Raw genomic sequence first — 17,167 nt, 5'->3', positions numbered from 1 at the left:
GGTCCCCCCACCGCCTCCCTCGCGCCGGCACCGGGAGGAGAGAGAGGGGGGGGGCGTTAAGGGCCCCCAGAGGTATGCGGCACTCCGGGCCTCGCTAGCGGTCAAGGACCCCCCTCCCCTCCCCGCGGCCCTCTTTTCTCCGCCCTTTCCTTCATTGAAACCAAAACAAAAAGTGGCGAGCCGAATCTGCGTGTGGCTCGTGCGAGTTGCGACGGCCGCCTGCCGTCTGATTCCGAACACTGCTTCGTCGCTCTGTCTCTCTCGCACCCCTACGGACCGCCCCATGAGTCTCCATTCATCGGAAAGTGACCGGCCGGCCGGACAGCGCGCCCCGCCTGGCTCTCTCGCACCTACACGGGACGCTCCACGAGTGCGAGAGAGACAGCGACGAAAACGACTCTGCTGGACTGCCGAGGAGAGAAGAAAGGCTCGAATTAGTGCCCCACTTTTTGCCGTCATCTGGACTCGATCGGCTTCCGGCCATGCTTCCAGTGTGGCGGGCAGCCCGGCGCTAGCGCGCTAGCTCTCCCATGCACACTCATCGCACTGCCTTCTTAATTACCCCCGCCGAACAGGGTCTTCTTCTCCAGCAGAGCGGCGCGGCCGGCGCTGCAGTCGGCGCTGGAGGTAGTGCACCTGGAACGGCCGGGCCGGGCCGGCACGCTGATTCCCTGAGTCGGCCTCGTCGCTCTGTCTCTCTCGCACCTACACGGGACGCCCCATGAGCGCGAGAGAGACAGAGCGACGAAAGCAGTGCTCGGAATCAGACGGCTGGCTCCGGCCCAAGGTGTTTGACGCCGCGCGGGTGGCCGGCATATCGTCCGTCAGCCACACCCGCGCGGCGTCTATCTCTCTCTCCCTCTTCGTCTCCATCTCTCCCGACTCGTCGGTCTCCCTCTATCCTGCTACAGCGGATGGCTTTTAACCGACGCCGCCCAGACAAATCGTTATCTGCTGCGTGTCACCCCTTTGGATTCCTTCAAGTCCCTCCGGGTCCCTTCGCGGTGCTCGGGGCGTGGGTGGCCATGCCAGGCCGCGCCAGGCCATGCCTGTTTTACGGCCGCGTTCCGAAGAGTGGCGCCGTAAACACAGTGCGGCACGGCACGGCCAGTCGTTCCGAGGGCTGCATTTGACCGAACTCGTTCCCCGCGCGGAGAGGCGTCAAATGGGGCGGCCGTCTTGTCCTAACCTAGCCGAGTTAACGGGCGCGCCCGGTCCCCAACGAGCTGCTCCCACCCCGCCCCACCGCGCTCCGCCCCGCTCCGCCACGCCCCACCCGCCCCGCCACGCCCCACCCGCCCCGCCCCGCCCCGCCACGCCCCACCCCCCCCGCCACGCCCCGCCACGCCCCGCCACGCCCCCCCGCCCCGCCACGCCCCGCCACGCCCACCCCGCCCCGCCACGCCCCGCCACGCCCCGCCACGCCCCGCGCAGGTGTCGCTCGCTCCGATCCATAGTCATTGTGGCGCTGCAGTGCAGCCCGAGTCGCTTTAGTCAGTTGCTCCGTCTCTCTCGCGCCGATACGGGACGCCCCGTGAGTGCGAGAGAGACGGCTCGCGGAATGAGTCTGCAGCCATTGGCATTTGCAGGCCGTTGGCGCCGATGGCCGTCGACGTGTGAGGACTGCGAGGACGAGGACGACGGACTTGTTGGAACAAAAGGTCACGCGCAAGCGGCGCAGCAGCGCGCTGGAGCCTAGCCGGCTCACTGTTTGTCTGTTTGTCCATGCCGCGTCAAGCCGCCGGGCCGGGCCGGGCCGCCAGGCTGGCCAACGGAACGGTCGTGTGGACGCTATCAGATGGGATCAGGGGAGCCAACCGTGTCACAAGCATGACGCTCTTGTTTACCGCGGGGCGGGGCGGGGCGTGGCGGGGCGTGGGCGGGGGCGTGGGGGGGCGGGGCGGGGCGGGGCGGGGCGGGGCGGGGCGGGGCGGGGCGGGGCGGGTGCCGCGGGCAAATCCGCGGACCGCGCGACGGCGTGCTCGCGTTATCGGGTGTGGCGGGCAGCGGGGCGAGCAGCGAGGCGGCCAGCGGACCACGACACAGGTGTGTCCAGCAGTGGTGTTCCAGTGCCAGCCGCGCAGCCGCGCTCCGACAGTGTGACCGTCTCGCGTTCGGCGTGGCGATTGCCAGGCTGCCATGGCTGATTCCGAGTCGTTTTCGCCGCTCTGTCTCTCTCGCACCTGGACGGGACGCCCCATGAGTGCGAGAGAGACAGACTCTGCTGCGCCTCTGCGATTGACGCGGTTGGCTATTCTGCCCACTCGCGGCCCGCCGGTGAGGCCGGGCGGCGCACAGTGGGCCAGAAGGCCGCGGTGAGGCGGCCAAAACTCTAGACGCGTTTTGAGCTCCAGATCCGCTAAACAGGACTCGAACCGCACGTGTGACCCCACCAATGGATTCCTCGTTCGGAGAGCAACCCATTGGTGGGGTCACACGTTCGGTTCGAGTCCCATTTAGCGACTCTGGAGCTCAAAACGCGTCTAGAGTTTTGGCCGCCTCCACCGGTCTTCTGGCCCACTGTGCGGCGCCGGGCAGCCAGGCCTGGCCGGGCCCAGCACAGCCTGGCACAGCCCGCCAAAAAAGGCGAAAGGCTGAGGCGGCCAAAAAGCTGCAAGCACCGCGGCGACGCGGCGGCGCGGCCAGCTGACTGACTCCGAGAGTCGTTTTCGTCGCGCTGTCTCTCTCCCACCTACACGGGACGCCCTTCGAGTGCGAGAGAGACAGAGCGACGAAAACGACTCTCGGAATGAGGCGGCAGGTCGACCCGAGTGGGCAGTAGGCGCACCGGCCCCCCTCTTCGGATCTCTGACGCCCATGCCCCCCCTTTTACCAACCTCTCGATCTGTGACGCTCTCTTCGCGGGCGGTGCAATGGGCGATTTACTCAGTTAAAAAACGAAACTAGAAAAGAGAGAAACAAAGGGGGGAAAACTCCTGAAAACCGAAGCATGCCGTGTTACTGTTGCCAGACTTGACTCTAGGGATGTCAACAAGCATGCATTACAGTACCAGACTGAACCCAGTCATCTGGTTTAGCTCAACGAGGAAACAACACACGTGCAAACATTTTCTCTTTATTCAAGAACGAGAGCGGAGCGAGGCAGAATCACTGTGCCGCGATCCGTGGTGCACGCCGAAGGCCGAGGGACGCGAGTCGACGAGACCGGCCGATCGGCGCGGTGCTCCCACATCCGCCATCCGCTCCGCGCGGCTTTTGACTTTGAAATGGACGGGCGGAAGGAAGAGCAGAGCAGGCTGGTGCAGAGCGACCACTTTCAGACCTCGAGGCGGCAAGGCGGGTATTCGAACCCGAGGCAGGCGCCGCACAGTGGGCCAGAAGACCGGCGGAGGCGGCCAAAACTCCAGACGCGTTTTGAGCTCTAGAGTCGCTAAACAGGACTCAAACCGAACGTGTGACCCCACCAATGGACTCCTCGTTCGGAGAGCAATCCATAGGTGGGGTCACAAGTTCGGTTCGAGTCCCATTTAGCGACTCTGGAGCTCAAAACGCGTCTAGAGTTTTGGCCGCCTCCACCGGTCTTCTGGCCCACTGTGGCGGGCCCGGCGCGGCTCCAGGCGCGTGGCGCGTCGGAGCGCCTGTGGGGTAGGCAGTCCCGTCGAGCAGGCGTGCGCAGCGGGCAAGTCCAACCCGCCGGGGGCTCGCATCAGCCGTGGCGACGACATCGCAAAGACAACAACATCTCCTCTGAACAAAGCAGAAAAAAGCTGCGGACAGCTCATTTGGTTTTATTTACGGCTTTGTGGGGGCAAATGAGTGGGAGTGAGGAGGACCGCTGCAGTGCTGCAGCGCGGTGACGCGCCGCGGCCGCCGAGGTAAATTGCATATTGCATGGCGCTGCGCCGCGCGGCAGGACGACAGGGCGTCTCGGCGCGTCGCGGGGGCAGGGGGAAGGGGGAAGGGGAAGGGGGGCAGGGGAAGGGGCAAGGGGAGGGGAAGGGGGAAGGGGGGGAAGGGGCAGGGGGCAGGGGCGGGTCCAGCAGGCGGACGTCCAGCGAGCCTTTGTTGCCCCATTAGTGCCGGCGTCGTCGTCCCCGTCCCCGCCGTCAAGGCCACGAAGCACCACGCTGCACTGGCCGCACTAGCTGCACCGAGCTGCACCGCCTGGCCGGCCCAGCGCACAGTGGGCCAGAAGACCGGTGGAGGCGGACCAAACTCGAGACGCGTTTTGAGCTCCAGAGTCGCTAAACAGGCCTCGGACCGAGCGTGTGACCCCACCAATGGATTCCTCGTTAGGAGAGCAATCCATTGGTGGGGTCACACGTTCGGTTCGAGTCCCATTCGGCGACTCTGGAGCTCAAAACGCGTCTAGAGTTGTGGCCGCCTCCGCCGGTCTTCCTGCCCACTATGTGCGGCGTGGCGCGGCGCGCCGGACAAAGCCACGGACGGCTTTACGGCGGCCAGCAGCGGCGGCAGCGGGGCGCCCAGCCCAGCCCAACCAGGCCAGGCCATCCCAGGCCGTCCCCGGCCGGCCCAGCCGGCCTAGGCTAATGTGGATAAAGCTGTCTTGAGGTTGGACAGGCATTCCTCGTGCCGTCGCCGTGGTCCCCGTCCGGTCCGCCTCGTCCGCCCCGACACAGGTGATCTCATCTGGCCGGGCGGGGGGGGGGGGGGGGGGTAATGACACGTTGCCGTGCCATTATGACTCCACATCTCCCCGGCAGGCCATGCCAGGCTCCCTTGCGAAGCTCGCGGATCGCACTGCGCTTCCCCTCTCTTTTTGTTTTTGTTTTTATTCTTGCGGACTTTCTGCGCGTCCGCGCACGCGTCACTTAAGTGATGGAAAGTTTTTATTTCTTGTTTTTGCGTCTCCTGTTTGTTTGTTTTTTTTTTTTTTGCGCGCGAGCGCGTGGATATCGTCTTGAGTAGTAGAGCATGCGTGCGACCAGTGTATCAGGCTGCCCCATATTCCCAACACGGACATTAGTGCTTCGGGGAGGGGTAGGGGGGAGGGGCGGGCTCCAGTGGAATATTATTTCACGTCGTTTCAGGTCCTCAGTCGGCAATCAAGTTGCTCCGGCACGATTAGACACGATTGGGAAGAGCAAACAACAAAAATGTTAATCTTCTCATTTTGTTTTTGCATTCCCTGAAAAGCTTTTGCCAGCACCGCCACAGCTGAACCCCTGTCGCATCGCGTTTTGCGAAATGATACCGCTGAAACTGGTCCGATCCGTGATCCGTGTCACCGCAGCGCACTGCACTGTAAACTGCAACGCACTGCACCGCGCCGTTGTGCAACCTGCCCGCCCCGCCCGCCGCGCGGGCACGGCTCACAGTGTGCCACGGCCTGGCCACGGCCTCCCGCGTCCAGGTCAAGCAATGTGTGCCGCGGATGCTGCAACGTGCAGCGTAGTGCAACGTCGGCCTGGACGAACGCGCTCGCAGTGTCGACGTCGTCGGTGTGCGACGGAAAGGTGTCTATGTCTACGCGATCGCGAGGCTGCAGACTGATTCCGAGAGTCGTTTTCGTCGATATGTCTCTTTTGTACCTGCACGGAACGCCCCGTGAGTGCGAGAGAGACAGAGCGACGAAAACGACTCTCGGACACTGCAGAAGTGGTGTCGTCCGAACGGACAGACGGCGCCGACCTCGGCGCCGACCCTGTCCTGTCACCACCCCGTCAGTGTGTCTCTCGTGTCGCCCGGCCGCGCGCGTCCTTTCCGGTTGCGCAAATCCCGCTGTCCGTTCGGAAAGGCGCCGCCTTGGCGTCGTGTCTCACCGGGGCCGACCCGGTGGAGGAGGAGGAGGCTGGGAGGCTGCACTACGGGCACGGGGTGCACATGCCCGCCGCCGAGTTCGCGTTCGCCAGTCCGGCCATCGGGGCGACCGTCGCTCGGCGTGAAGGTCGCATCCAGCAGACTGATTCCGAGAGTCGTTGTCGCCGCTCTGTCTCTCTCGCACCTAAACGGGACGCCCCATGAGTGCGAGAGAGACAGAGCGATGAAAACGACTCTCGGAATCAGTGCGCGGAGCACGCGGCGGCACGCCGCCGCCAGCGGAGCTCCGGGGCGAGGCGCGCAAGGCGGGCAAGGTGACCGTCTGCCACGCGGCGCCACGCAGCGCCACGCCACACTGCGTCCACGTCGTACCGAGTGCATTCGGAGTGCATTCTATTCTATTCTATTCCATTCCGGCCTTGGTGATTTTAACGCCGCTTCCCTGTGTGTTCCAGGACAAGGATGAGCAGACGCGGCTGGAGATGAAGCACCGGAAGGAAGAGGACGACCTGTACCGGAAGTTCGCCCGCCAGCGAGAGGAGGAGGACAAGCGCATGAAGGAGGAGTTCAGGGTGAGGAGAGAGAACGCCCCCAACTTCGCCGCCACCAGCCGAGCGCTCCACAGTGGGCCGGAAGACCGGCGCAGGCGGCCGAAATTCTCCAGAGTCGCTAAACAGGCCTCGAACCGAGCGTGTGACCCCCCCGTTGGATTCGTCGTTCGGAGAGCAATCCATTGGTGGGGTCACTCGTACTGTTCGAGTCCCATTTAGCGACTCTGGAGCCCAAAACGCGCCGCCACCGGTCTTCTGGCAAATCCACTGTGCCCTGCAGCCAGTGCACTGACCGCCTTGTGTGTCCAGGACGAGTGGGAGCAGGAGCTGGAGAGGCTGACGACGCGGTTCGAGCGGGAGCTGCAGACGAAGCGCAAGCGGCCGGACGAGCAGCAGGTGCTGACGCTGCGGCTGCAGCAGGAGCGCGCCGACCTGGAGAAGAACATGACCCTCAGGAGGGATAGGAAGAAGGAGTCCATCACCAGGAAGATGCTGGAGCACGAGCGGTGCGTAGCGCGTAGCGGCCGAGCGGCATGAGGTCGCGCGGGTTCGAGTCCCACACTCATCACTGGTTTTCATGTTTCGCCTGCAGGGCAGCGACGGCCGCGCTGGTGGAGAAGCAGTCCCGGGAGATGCTGGAGCTCATCAACGAGAAGCGGTCCGAGTACATGCGCGCCGAGTCGCTGTACCTGGACGAGGGCGACGGATGCGCCGAGGAGGCCGCGCCCTACCCCAGCCTGGCGCCGCTGCCCGCGCCGCCCGCGCTCGCCAAGTGCCACCTGTACCACGACCCCGCCGAGTTCGCCTCCATGGACCAGATCGCCATCTCGGTGAGCACCGGCCTCTCTCTCGCACGGGACGACCCCATGAGTGCGAGAGAGACAGAGCGACGAGAGCGACTCTCGGAAGCAGTGTGCTGGCGCTTGCGTCCGCCTGCTGTCCGACACTGTCCGCCGGACGCCGGCTAAACATAAACTTAATTTGGTTCCGCAGGTGGCGCAAGAGGACCAGAAGACCTTCACAGACCTTGTACGACAGCTGGTCGGCCGGTGCGGATCCGACATAGAGAAAGCCAGGTATGTGTTATTCATGGACTGGCTAGCCTGGCTGGCCTGGCTAGCCGCGGACATTGCGGCGCGCGCAGGGAGTATATGGTTAGAGCCGCGACTGCGCGGCTCGCCTCGGCCGACTCGGCATGTCGTGTTGTGTCGTGTCAATTGCATCCCATCCGGCTGTCCCGCTGTCCCGCAGACTCACTTTCTTTGGAACGCGAAAGCGCTTGTCTCGTAGCCTCGTGGCGCCTCGTGGACACGGACGGTACCGGCACCGGCGAGGCGACCGGGGCCCGTCCCGTCCCCGTCCCGTTCGTCCCCAGATCACACTTTTATTTTCGCCATGCAAACTGCCCCCACGAGGGCTCCGCCGGCCCCGCCGCCGGCCCCGCGCGGCGCTGCGGTCGTGGCGGGTCGTTGTTGGGTTTCCCCTGTTTCCCCGCGCACGTGGAATTAGGAATCAGGAATCAAGAATGAGGACCGACACTGCTGCAGACTGCAGGCTGCAGCGGTGAAAGCCGAGGGCAGGGCGCGGAGCAAAGAGCAAGCCCTTCGCGGTGCCCATGGCGACAGACTCAAATGGCGTCTCGTCCATGAAGCAGTGATAAGCCCTCAGGTTGGCCGAGTGGTCTACGGCGTCAGACTTGAGCCATGATCCACATGGGGGCGTGGGTTCGAATCCCTCACCTGTCACTTTTTTTCCCTCTCCGTGCGTGCAGCTCGGTTTCATTTTGGCCTTTTCTCCTTTCCAGAACAATATTCCGGTGGATCACGGTGAAGAACCTGAACACGATGACGTTCGACGACAACCTTCGGGGCGACACCCCCATGGGGCTGCTCCGAGGCATCAAGCACGGCACCGAGAGCTACCACGTGCTCTTCAAGCGACTCTGCAGGTTTGTTTGCAAGCGACCAACGACTACCCAACCCAACACCACCCAAACACAAACCCAAACCACACAAACTCAAACCAACCAAACCCAAACCACCCAAGCACAAATGCAAACCCAAATCCAAATTCAAACCCAAACCCAAACACAGAACCCAAACACAAACAGCTGTCTCGTCTGGTTCGCTCGAGGGTTTGCTAAACCTCTTGTGTCTTGGCCGCAGCTACGCCGGTTTGCACTGCGTCGTCATCAAGGGCTACTCCAAGTCGGCGGGCTACCAGCCCGGGGTGCGGTTCGAGGACTCGCGGTTCCGAAACTCGTGGAACGCGGTCTACGTGGCGGGGGCGTGGCGCTTCGTGCAGTGCAACTGGGGCGCGCGCCACCTCGTCAACGCCAAGGAGGTCCCCAAGGCCGGCGCCAAGGGCAAGTCCGACAGCCTCAGGTGGGTGTGGGACGTGAGCCCATTCGGATCCATTTCATTTGTCTGTTGTGAATGGACATCGCTTAATGCATGAGGCTTTTACAATGCCACGTGTCGTGTGCCTCGCCCCATTTGAGCCTCAACGGCTTTTAAACCGTTTTGACCCAATTGGGCTCCAACCCGAGCTCGGTTTTGGGGGCTCAAGTTGGGCCTCGACCTGAGGCATGCTTGATGCCAATGCCCAGCACCAAATGAGACACGTTGTTCACACGTTTTGACAGGTACGAGTACGACGACCACTACTTCCTGACGGACCCGCGCGAGTTCATCTACGAGTTCTTCCCGCTGCAGTCCGACTGGCAGCTGCTCAAGACCCCCATCACGCTGCACGACTTCGAGGAGCTGCCCTTCGTGCGGTCGCTCTTCTTCCGCTACGGCCTGTACTTCCCCGACGCCCACACCAAGGCCGTCATGTACACGGACGCCACAGGTAAAGGTTACGGGTTCAAATACTCGCCGAGTTTGTCTTTATTTTTCTTTCTCCCCGTTGACGCGTGGCAAGACTGACCTGAACGCGTCCTTCGCTCTGTGCAGGAGCAGCCACCATTAGAATAGCCATGCCCGCGAACATGCAGTCGAGCCTCATCTTCCACTACAACCTCAAGTTCTACGACAGCGACGGCGACATGTTCGACGGCGTCTCCCTCAAGAGATTCGTCATGCAAGTGAGTAGAAATGGAGCCTCTGCGGTGGCGACACAGAGCGGCGCGTCGTTGCTAACTGCTGTTAACCCTGCCCTTCTCTCCTCCCTGCAGTCCGTCGTGGGCAACATCGTCGCGTTCAGAGTGCACGCGCCGTGCAGCGGCGCCTTCCTGCTCGACATCTTCGCCAACGCCGTCACGCCCAAGGAGTACCTGACCGGCGACCCATGGCTCAGTCGGTCGTGCAATCAGTCGCGTCGAGCGCGACCGTGAGGCCCTGCCGACTCCGCGCGACCCAAAGACCGGTTCGGATCCATGAGTCCGGCGTTAGGGGGTCGGGCGAGTGGGGCCCCACCAAGGCCACCAGGCTGTTCGGCCTCATCCCCATCACCCACCAGGTGAGTCCCGGACAAGGTCCCGGACACCCGCGGACCAGCCGGGGGCCGTGGGGTAGGCAACCCGTTCGGCGGCAGGGAAGTCCCGGAGTCCCAAACGCTTCCGGAAGTTTCCAGAGCTCCGGCCAAGGGTTCCATGGAGGGGTGTTTTCTTGGAACTGCCAGAGAGAGAGAGAGAGACACTCATTTGCTGGCCGTCTCTCCGTTTGCAGGACGCGCTGGTGTTCGCGGGCCGCGAGCTGGAGCTGCAGTTCCGGATGTCGCGGCCGCTCACCGACTTCATGGCGACGTTGCACAAGAACGGCGTGGAGGAGAAGCGCCTGTCCAAGTTCGTCTCGCACGCCGTGACGGACGACGACATCGTCACCTTCGTCATCAGCTTCCCCGAGGAGGGCCAGTACGGCCTGGACATCTACACCCGGGAGCTGGCGTCCGTGGGCATGCACCACCACAGCGAGACCAACGGCGAGAAGCACCTGCTCACGCACTGCTGCAAGTACCTCATCAACTCGTCCAAGAGGAACTGAAGGGAACTGAACAGGCCGGCGTGTCAGGGCTCTCAGCGACCGGGTGCACCCCAGTGCCCCCCGGCCAGGACTTTACTTCCAGTGGTGCCCCGTGTGTGGCTGCTGACGCCGCCTAGGACGGCGTTTGTGCGATACAGGGTTCGTTAGTGTGATGATGTTCGTTTAATTTATTTTTGCGTATGCGATCTTAGACAGTAGTTGTGCATTTACCCATCACTGCTGCCTTGAAACCAAGACCCCTACCCCGTTTTTTTTTCTACCAGGTGATTCCACCAGTGAGGATGAATTAGATGTACTTTTCTTCAAAAGTGTTGTGGAGAGGAGTTGCTATTATAATTATTATTTTATTATGAGAAGTAGTATTAAACAGATTCACTTTTACATACTTGCCACACCCTCTTTTCCACAACACTTTTGCTCTGAGAGTACTACGATTTATAATTGCAGCTGGTTCTGTCTTTTGATCTGTCTTTTTTTTTTCTTTCTTTTAGCAGATCAACAAATCTGATACTTAAAGATTTTGTATAGAAGTCAAAAGTAGAGTTGTAGTTTGTGTGTGTACCATTTATGACGGAATAGTTTGTACTAATCTGCCATTAATAAATGGCTTTTTATGTGCAAATATAAATATTTATATAAATAGATTGTTTTAAAAAACGCAAAGTGCTTTTCAACTAGTCCAATGAAAGTGTATGTTGTTTAAGACAAGAAGGTATGAACGGGTCGCAATTTGTCTTCAAATGCTGGAAAGACTTAGATCTGGAAGTTCAGCCCAATTTGTGAGGCTGGTAGAATTTACTTTGTTTTACAATTAAATGTGGAAAAATATGGATTTTAGTTACTTAGTGCTTCATGTTCACTATTGTGAAGATTTGACAGTTATTTAAGGCTCAAAACTGAAGCATTTCTAAGGAAATTACAACTGTTCTTTGAATTTTCATACTAATGCTTTTGAGAACGAGTTCTTCTCCTCACTTTTGACGCATGTTTTTAGTGTGCTTGAAACGCACTAATGTCATTGTGAAGTTTTAATCTCAGGTGTGGAACTCAGAATCTTCAAGGAATCCATTTTACTTCGAAATGATGTTAAATCTAAATTCTGTCTCATCCTATGGCAAACTCAACAGGTTGCGCGCTTAACTCCCTAACTAAGTGATGTATCCATGTCACTCCATATGAATACTTAACCACCATTTGAAACGAAAAATATTATTTTGGAGAGAAAACCATCAAGATACCTACTTAATAATACAGTACCAGTAGCTAGCAATTAAATCCAAAGAATATGAATATTTTTCATTTATCATGTTAATGCCATTTTTATGTTTTGGCATGTGCATTGTACATTAACTGTAAAGAATCATGACCACTTCAGGTAATATTCATCAGTCCAACTAGGATTATTGTTATCTGAAATTGTGGCAGCTGCAGTTTTAGATTGGTTTTGTTGTATCCTCACAGCAATAAATACTATTAACATTTATCATTTGAAATAAAGAAGACCATCGATCCAATAAATTTTGTCAAATTCTAAAACTGGGCCATGAATCTAACTAGAAGAATACCTCCCCAAGGACCATCAAGAACAGTCAGGAAGCGAAAATTTGAGTTTTGTCTAATAACTACGCCAGATTTTCTTCAAACAACAGGAGGATAAAAGAAGGTACACAGATGCTGTTTAATGTTACTACACTCATGTTTATAAATATATGCATACATATATATATTTATCAACTTTACACGTAAATCTATCTTCTTTAAATGAAAGTGAGTCTATAAAAAATTAAAAACAGGGTGCTTAACTTTCCCACACTGTTGAAATGTGGCTTTCACAACTGGAGCCACAAAAAGTGTGTGCAAGCCGGTTATTTAACTTTCACATGATTAAAAGCATAAAATCTTTAAAACTGTTTTGCAAACAAAAACAAGAATAAACGGAATATATCATCAAAAATTGATTTTGCCATTGCAAACCAAACAAAATAACACTATCCAGGCAACAATGGACGGAGGCAGAAGGCTAGCCAAGGAAAACATCACGCTGTCCGTAAATTGACCTCAATTCTACATATGATGGTATTTTACAAAGGATTGAGAGGAAACATAATATGCTACAGATCGCATGGTAGTATTTCCTTTGACCAGATTATTTGAAAAACGAAGAGGAAAACTAATGCTCGACCGAGGGGACACACTAATACAATGCAAGTTCAAGGTTGCTATTCCCCGTAATAAGTCTGACTCAATAAGTCCACAAACACATGGTTACTTAAAAACAAGTTCATACATCTGAGTGAGCATTCTCAATTGTCCTGGACCACGAGAAATTCAATGTTATGCAAAAATTAGTGTAGCATCAAAAAATGAGATCTCAAGACGACAAAACTGAAAGCTTAAATGAATTTTCAAGTGGCCACTTGAGCTACAGTAAAGTTATAGCTTCAGCATACTACACAAAATAAAATTTAAACAAGTTAGTACCCCATATACTTGAGAAACACAATCATTAATAAAAACTCTGTTTAGAAAAAAGTAAATACGAAAAGGCAAATCAATTACAGAAGTACGGGGACAGTCTTCATATAAACATTCAACAGTAAGGTATGCACCAAGCACTGTCACAGAACAATGATTGCTTACAGTGTTACAATTTACAACAGATTTAGGGAATAAAACAATCCCTACAAAACAAAATTAAAGAAAAAATATCATAACTTATAACAACAGGGGGTTCAAAAATAATATCTTCAGGCTTCAGCACCACAATAAAATCAAGCTTTCCAACTCACTAGTTTACTCCTACCTACTACATGTAAATTAGGTATGAACAAGGGAGATCGGGAAGGGCAGTAGAGAGCAATGCATTATGTGCAAATAGGTAGGATTTGGGAGGACAAAAATATAGCAAGAAAATACTTACTTAAAAATAACACTACAAAATAAGAAAATTAAAATGAGAATAAAGTTGACCTGAGTACGGGGTTTCCAATAATAATGCCAGCTGAAAAATGATGAATACCGTATTAGCAACTTGTGATGGCATTATTATTGACTTTGTCATCTTGTGGAACCACATCATGGTTTTCACAGCTATTTCTGGGAGGGTGATTGCTTTCAACACCTTCAATAAGACCAGACAACAGATCTTCTATTTCAATCGCATCCTGCTGCAATTTTTCATTGTCTTTATTAACAGTATCTGTCAGTCAAAACAAAATATGTGAGAAAAGGGCACTGAAATACGTTCAAGACAATAGAAACAGTGAATGCAAAATGGCTTTACCTTCTGCAAAATTTGATGCAAGCATATTCTGCAAACGATCGAGTATTGTATCCAAATCCTTGTGGAGTTCTTCAAGTCGGCGATCTCTTTGAACATCAGAGAGCGCATCCGACTGGCCCTCAGACTGACCATCAGATTGAGCTTCAGATCTAGAATCTGAAGATGGGCTCGGTTCGTCTCCAATATTAAAAGGCTCTCTTCCCATTCTAGAATCTGAAGAAATTGAGAACAAATAAATAAGCTGCACCATGTTCAAAATTGAATACCTGTTTAATTTCAAGAACAATGCGAAACATACTTTGAAGCCAAAGAGCAGGTAAATTTTGAGGTTTTGAGACAGTGAAAGACTGGTGGTTCCCAAGCCAAGTGCTTATATCTCCAGGGTGTCTGTCAGTGAGACTGGGCAAGGAAGATGAGTCATCAGCACTTGCTTCAGCACCTTCTCCAAATTCCCTTGGACCAGGCAAATCTGATTGAACTTCTCCTAAAAACAAAGACAAAGCATGTTAGACATGTTTCTGTAGTCCTAGAACATTTCCTCAATGCTTATTCTTACTTGGAGGTACATAAGAGGAATTCTTTTCCATAGGGATGGGGCTTAACTCATTGAAATGGTCAGCATTTGGCTTGCGATTGCGTTGCCCCGCATAAACCAAAGGAGTACTTTCTAACCGTTCCAGCGTGCGATGCGGTACTTGCGGACGAACTCTTAAGGTAAGGAATCGCTAAAATATTTTTAAAAAAAATAAAAAAATTAGTAAAAAATCAAATTTTTAACATTAAGGATTTTACACTGTTTCAAGTAGGATACCTTCAACATCTTCAGTCTCTGAACTTGAGCTTCTACTTTCCTCCTTGTTGCGACAGGGGCATTGCTATTGGCACTTTCATCGGCAGCACACAGAAGTTCCAATTGAGAGATAATGCTTTGCAGTTCTTTGCCAGGATGGAGGTCCAATGTCGAGCCATACAATACAGTACGAGAAGTTGTTTCCAAGCCATCTAAAAGTCGAGTGACGTCACCACAAGATCCAGCAGCAGCACCACGTTCATTAGCTCTAGAATTTCACAAAATTAGAAACCCAACAAATAATACAAATGTCAATAAAATATTTGAAGTGAAAAAATTAGAATAAGTAACCTTTGGTTCTTGGAAGAGGTGGAAGAAACAGAATCCTGGGGTAGAACAGGCAGATACTGAATCTTAGACGATGAGCGGCAAACCTTGTTTTTGAGCACCTTTAGAAAGGCTCGAGTAGCTTCCATGGAAGATGTCTGACAAAGCAACAGAAAACTAGAAAATAAGATAGTTGAATATTTTGACAAAAAAAGATTCTCAGGATTTTAACATTTCATACCTGACCGACATATTCCTGCATAGGATGTGAAAGCTTGTGTTTGCGATTAGCTTTACCGGTGAGGAAGCAGGTCTGACATTGCTCATAGCCCATGCAACGCAAGCAACGGTAGCGTAATCCACGAATAGGTTGTGCTTTGCAGACAGCACATTTTACATTGTGCCACACTAGATAAAGCATGAAGCACAACTTAAGACAATGACAAATAAACAAACAAACAAAAACAAAAAAGAACAAAGCAACACATTTAGCTCTACATTTAACAACAATCAGGAAGCAAGATATGAATAAAAATTATGACCAACATACCAAGTTCAGCTGATCGCATGCGGTAGAATGTGGACAGCCACACAAGCAACTGAGGCTCGTGGAGAAGCCAACTCATATAGCCATCTTCTGTTACTCCTAAAGTACCTTGTGACTGGAGTAAAAATATGCAACATTACAAAATTGAACACAGCCATAAATCTAAACAAATTAGTACAATGCACAACATTGCTCACCAGTTGAAAGCAACTATCTACTGTAGCTGGAACCAAGGCTGGGCCAAATGATTGCCCTTCTGAAAGATATTCAGCAATCAGTGCTAGAGCACGGAGTAAAGCTTCAAGCTTACGACGAGAAATGCAATTATTGTGGTCAGCCACTTGGTGAAACAAATACTGGTGTTTATCTTGTAAACGTCCACAAGAGAGGACAATAAGAGCTACTTTGACTTGAAGAACAGTTAAACCAGTTTTTCTTTTACTGAAATCCACATAAAGAAAAGAAAAGAAAAATGTCAAGCCAAGACATTATAAAACGAAAAACAAAAGAAAAAGTTTAACAAAATAAAGTACTTTAAAAAACTCACTCATCAAACGCATTGAGAAGGAAGTTGAGCAAAAGCTCTGAGTTTAAATCAACATCATCATCTGACATATTTTCTCTGCGTGAAGCAAAAAACATGTCAGCCAGAACAGCTTCAAGCTCAGTCACTTCTAGGATTACACCATTTTCAGGAGCACGGAGACGATGTTGGTCAAGGACTCCCACAACAAGGCCCATTCGAACCTGTTCCACTGTAGATTGAGATACAGATGTTAATCCAAGATACTAAATAGATATTTATTAGGGTGCTATCCTGACATCATCTGTTTGAAGTACATACTGTGCAGCGTTCTTTGAAGCACACACAGTTTGGCTGCAGTTCGATATGCAGCATACTTTATGATATTACATTCTCGAAGTAAATTGATTATTTCAGTGTACTTTGGATGGTCCCATTGTGTCTTCCTCTCCCGATGACTGAAAATTTTCAAAATAAGTTTTAGACTGAAAACCAAACCCCAATACCACTTCCAAATGTTCAGAATTTTCAACTGAACTAACTGAAGTTGGTATACTTACTTGATGTAATAAGGCATTCCACACTCCATGTCTGCTCGATCCCACCATCCATCCATTGCATCTGTAAAATAAATTCTGTTGCAACAAGAGTCTTGACACAAGAGAATGGAATAAAAGGGGCACTCATCAACCGTCTGAAACGGCTTGAAACTAGGACTGAGCGGCTTGCTATCGCCGTCCGGTCAAACGCAGTGACTAAGAGAGCGGTCAACTCAGAAGAGACTGGAGAACGGTCAAAGTCTCTTAAATGTCCATCACCAAAACAAACTGGGTACGCCATAACCTTAGCGAGTCGGCTCATGTACGATGCACAACGGCAAACGGAGACATTTCTGAATTACAACACACTACTTGACAGCGTTATCTGCATTAACTCAACCAAGGCAGGCAATTAAAATAGATATAAATCCATAGTACCTTAGAGTTATTTTTGACTACCGACCACTTCACTTAGGCTGTCAACTAGCCGCAACGGGCAGAAGACTGTCTCCACGTCGTGAGAAACAAAACAAATAGAAACGACACAACCGGGCAAAATACAGCACTGGCCCGGAGTTACGGTTATAAATTGGACTCACCATGCAAGCTAACATTCCGCCATGATTCCGACCATTTCTGACATTCCTGACTTGATGCGAAGAAGGTACGACGATGCAAATTATCGTTTGTTGTCAACTTGTTACGTTTTCGCGCTTTTTTGGTGATTGTTTACTATTTTGTTTTTGTTGTTACTTTGGCTAGGGGATACGAAGGCTCGCCTTGCCGCTTCCGCTTTGCGCTTTCCAAATCGTCGAAGGGAGAGGGAGAGGATCAATAGATCATGAACAGATTCTTCAAGTCGAACGATTAATACAAGAA

The 17,167-nt window shown here is 53.2% G+C and overlaps 2 protein-coding genes across 3 annotated transcripts in view; one reads left to right on the top strand and one right to left on the bottom strand.

The window, feature by feature from the left end:
* Positions 1 to 11,816, top strand: part of LOC117642318 (hillarin) — a 35,896-nt gene extending 24,080 nt beyond the window's left edge. The window contains exons 2-12 of the mRNA XM_034380394.1: positions 6,198 to 6,314; positions 6,603 to 6,799; positions 6,886 to 7,123; positions 7,287 to 7,369; positions 8,098 to 8,241; positions 8,459 to 8,677; positions 8,938 to 9,146; positions 9,251 to 9,381; positions 9,472 to 9,599; positions 9,632 to 9,755; positions 9,965 to 11,816. Of these exons, the coding sequence (XP_034236285.1) occupies positions 6,198 to 6,314; positions 6,603 to 6,799; positions 6,886 to 7,123; positions 7,287 to 7,369; positions 8,098 to 8,241; positions 8,459 to 8,677; positions 8,938 to 9,146; positions 9,251 to 9,381; positions 9,472 to 9,599; positions 9,632 to 9,755; positions 9,965 to 10,279 (1,905 nt within the window). The 3' untranslated portion in view covers positions 10,280 to 11,816. The remainder of the gene's footprint in view (positions 1 to 6,197; positions 6,315 to 6,602; positions 6,800 to 6,885; positions 7,124 to 7,286; positions 7,370 to 8,097; positions 8,242 to 8,458; positions 8,678 to 8,937; positions 9,147 to 9,250; positions 9,382 to 9,471; positions 9,600 to 9,631; positions 9,756 to 9,964) is intronic.
* A 135-nt stretch (positions 11,817 to 11,951) lies between these two features.
* Positions 11,952 to 17,043, bottom strand: LOC117642317 (dystrophin-like). Of its 2 annotated transcripts, none has more exons than XM_034380392.1 (13): positions 16,888 to 17,043; positions 16,310 to 16,370; positions 16,071 to 16,207; positions 15,774 to 15,981; positions 15,424 to 15,667; positions 15,230 to 15,341; positions 14,921 to 15,087; positions 14,704 to 14,837; positions 14,374 to 14,620; positions 14,119 to 14,287; positions 13,861 to 14,046; positions 13,563 to 13,775; positions 11,952 to 13,478 (listed from the first exon to the last, which is right to left on the bottom strand). In XM_034380392.1, the coding sequence occupies exons 2-13, from the start codon at positions 16,363 to 16,365 to the stop codon at positions 13,303 to 13,305; spliced, it is 2,049 nt and encodes a 682-aa protein (XP_034236283.1). In that variant the 5' UTR covers positions 16,366 to 16,370; positions 16,888 to 17,043; the 3' UTR covers positions 11,952 to 13,302. The 2 variants fall into 2 exon arrangements, with proteins under 2 accessions (XP_034236283.1, XP_034236284.1); XM_034380393.1 differs by lacking the exon at positions 16,888 to 17,043 and adding an exon at positions 16,727 to 16,847.
* Between the last annotated feature and the right edge of the window lie 124 nt (positions 17,044 to 17,167).

The sequence above is a fragment of the Thrips palmi genome, unplaced genomic scaffold (genome assembly GCF_012932325.1).
Source record: "Thrips palmi isolate BJ-2018 unplaced genomic scaffold, TpBJ-2018v1 HiC_scaffold_16, whole genome shotgun sequence".
Classification (NCBI taxonomy): domain Eukaryota; kingdom Metazoa; phylum Arthropoda; class Insecta; order Thysanoptera; family Thripidae; genus Thrips; species Thrips palmi.
Note: the sequence above shows the minus strand (reverse complement) of the source record. Positions and strands in the feature narration are given on the sequence as shown.

Bases quoted from the DNA above. Each gene is read 5' to 3' on its own strand.
- LOC117642317 (XM_034380392.1), bottom strand. From the start codon at position 16,365: ATGGATGGATGGTGGGATCGAGCAGACATGGAGTGTGGAATGCCTTAT. The intron at 15,088-15,229 runs GTATGTTGGTCA...TGCTTTATCTAG, and splicing joins CATGCGATCAGCTGAACTTG to TGTGGCACAATGTAAAATGT. The intron at 14,621-14,703 runs GTTACTTATTCT...GTGAAATTCTAG, and splicing joins ACCTCTTCCAAGAACCAAAG to AGCTAATGAACGTGGTGCTG.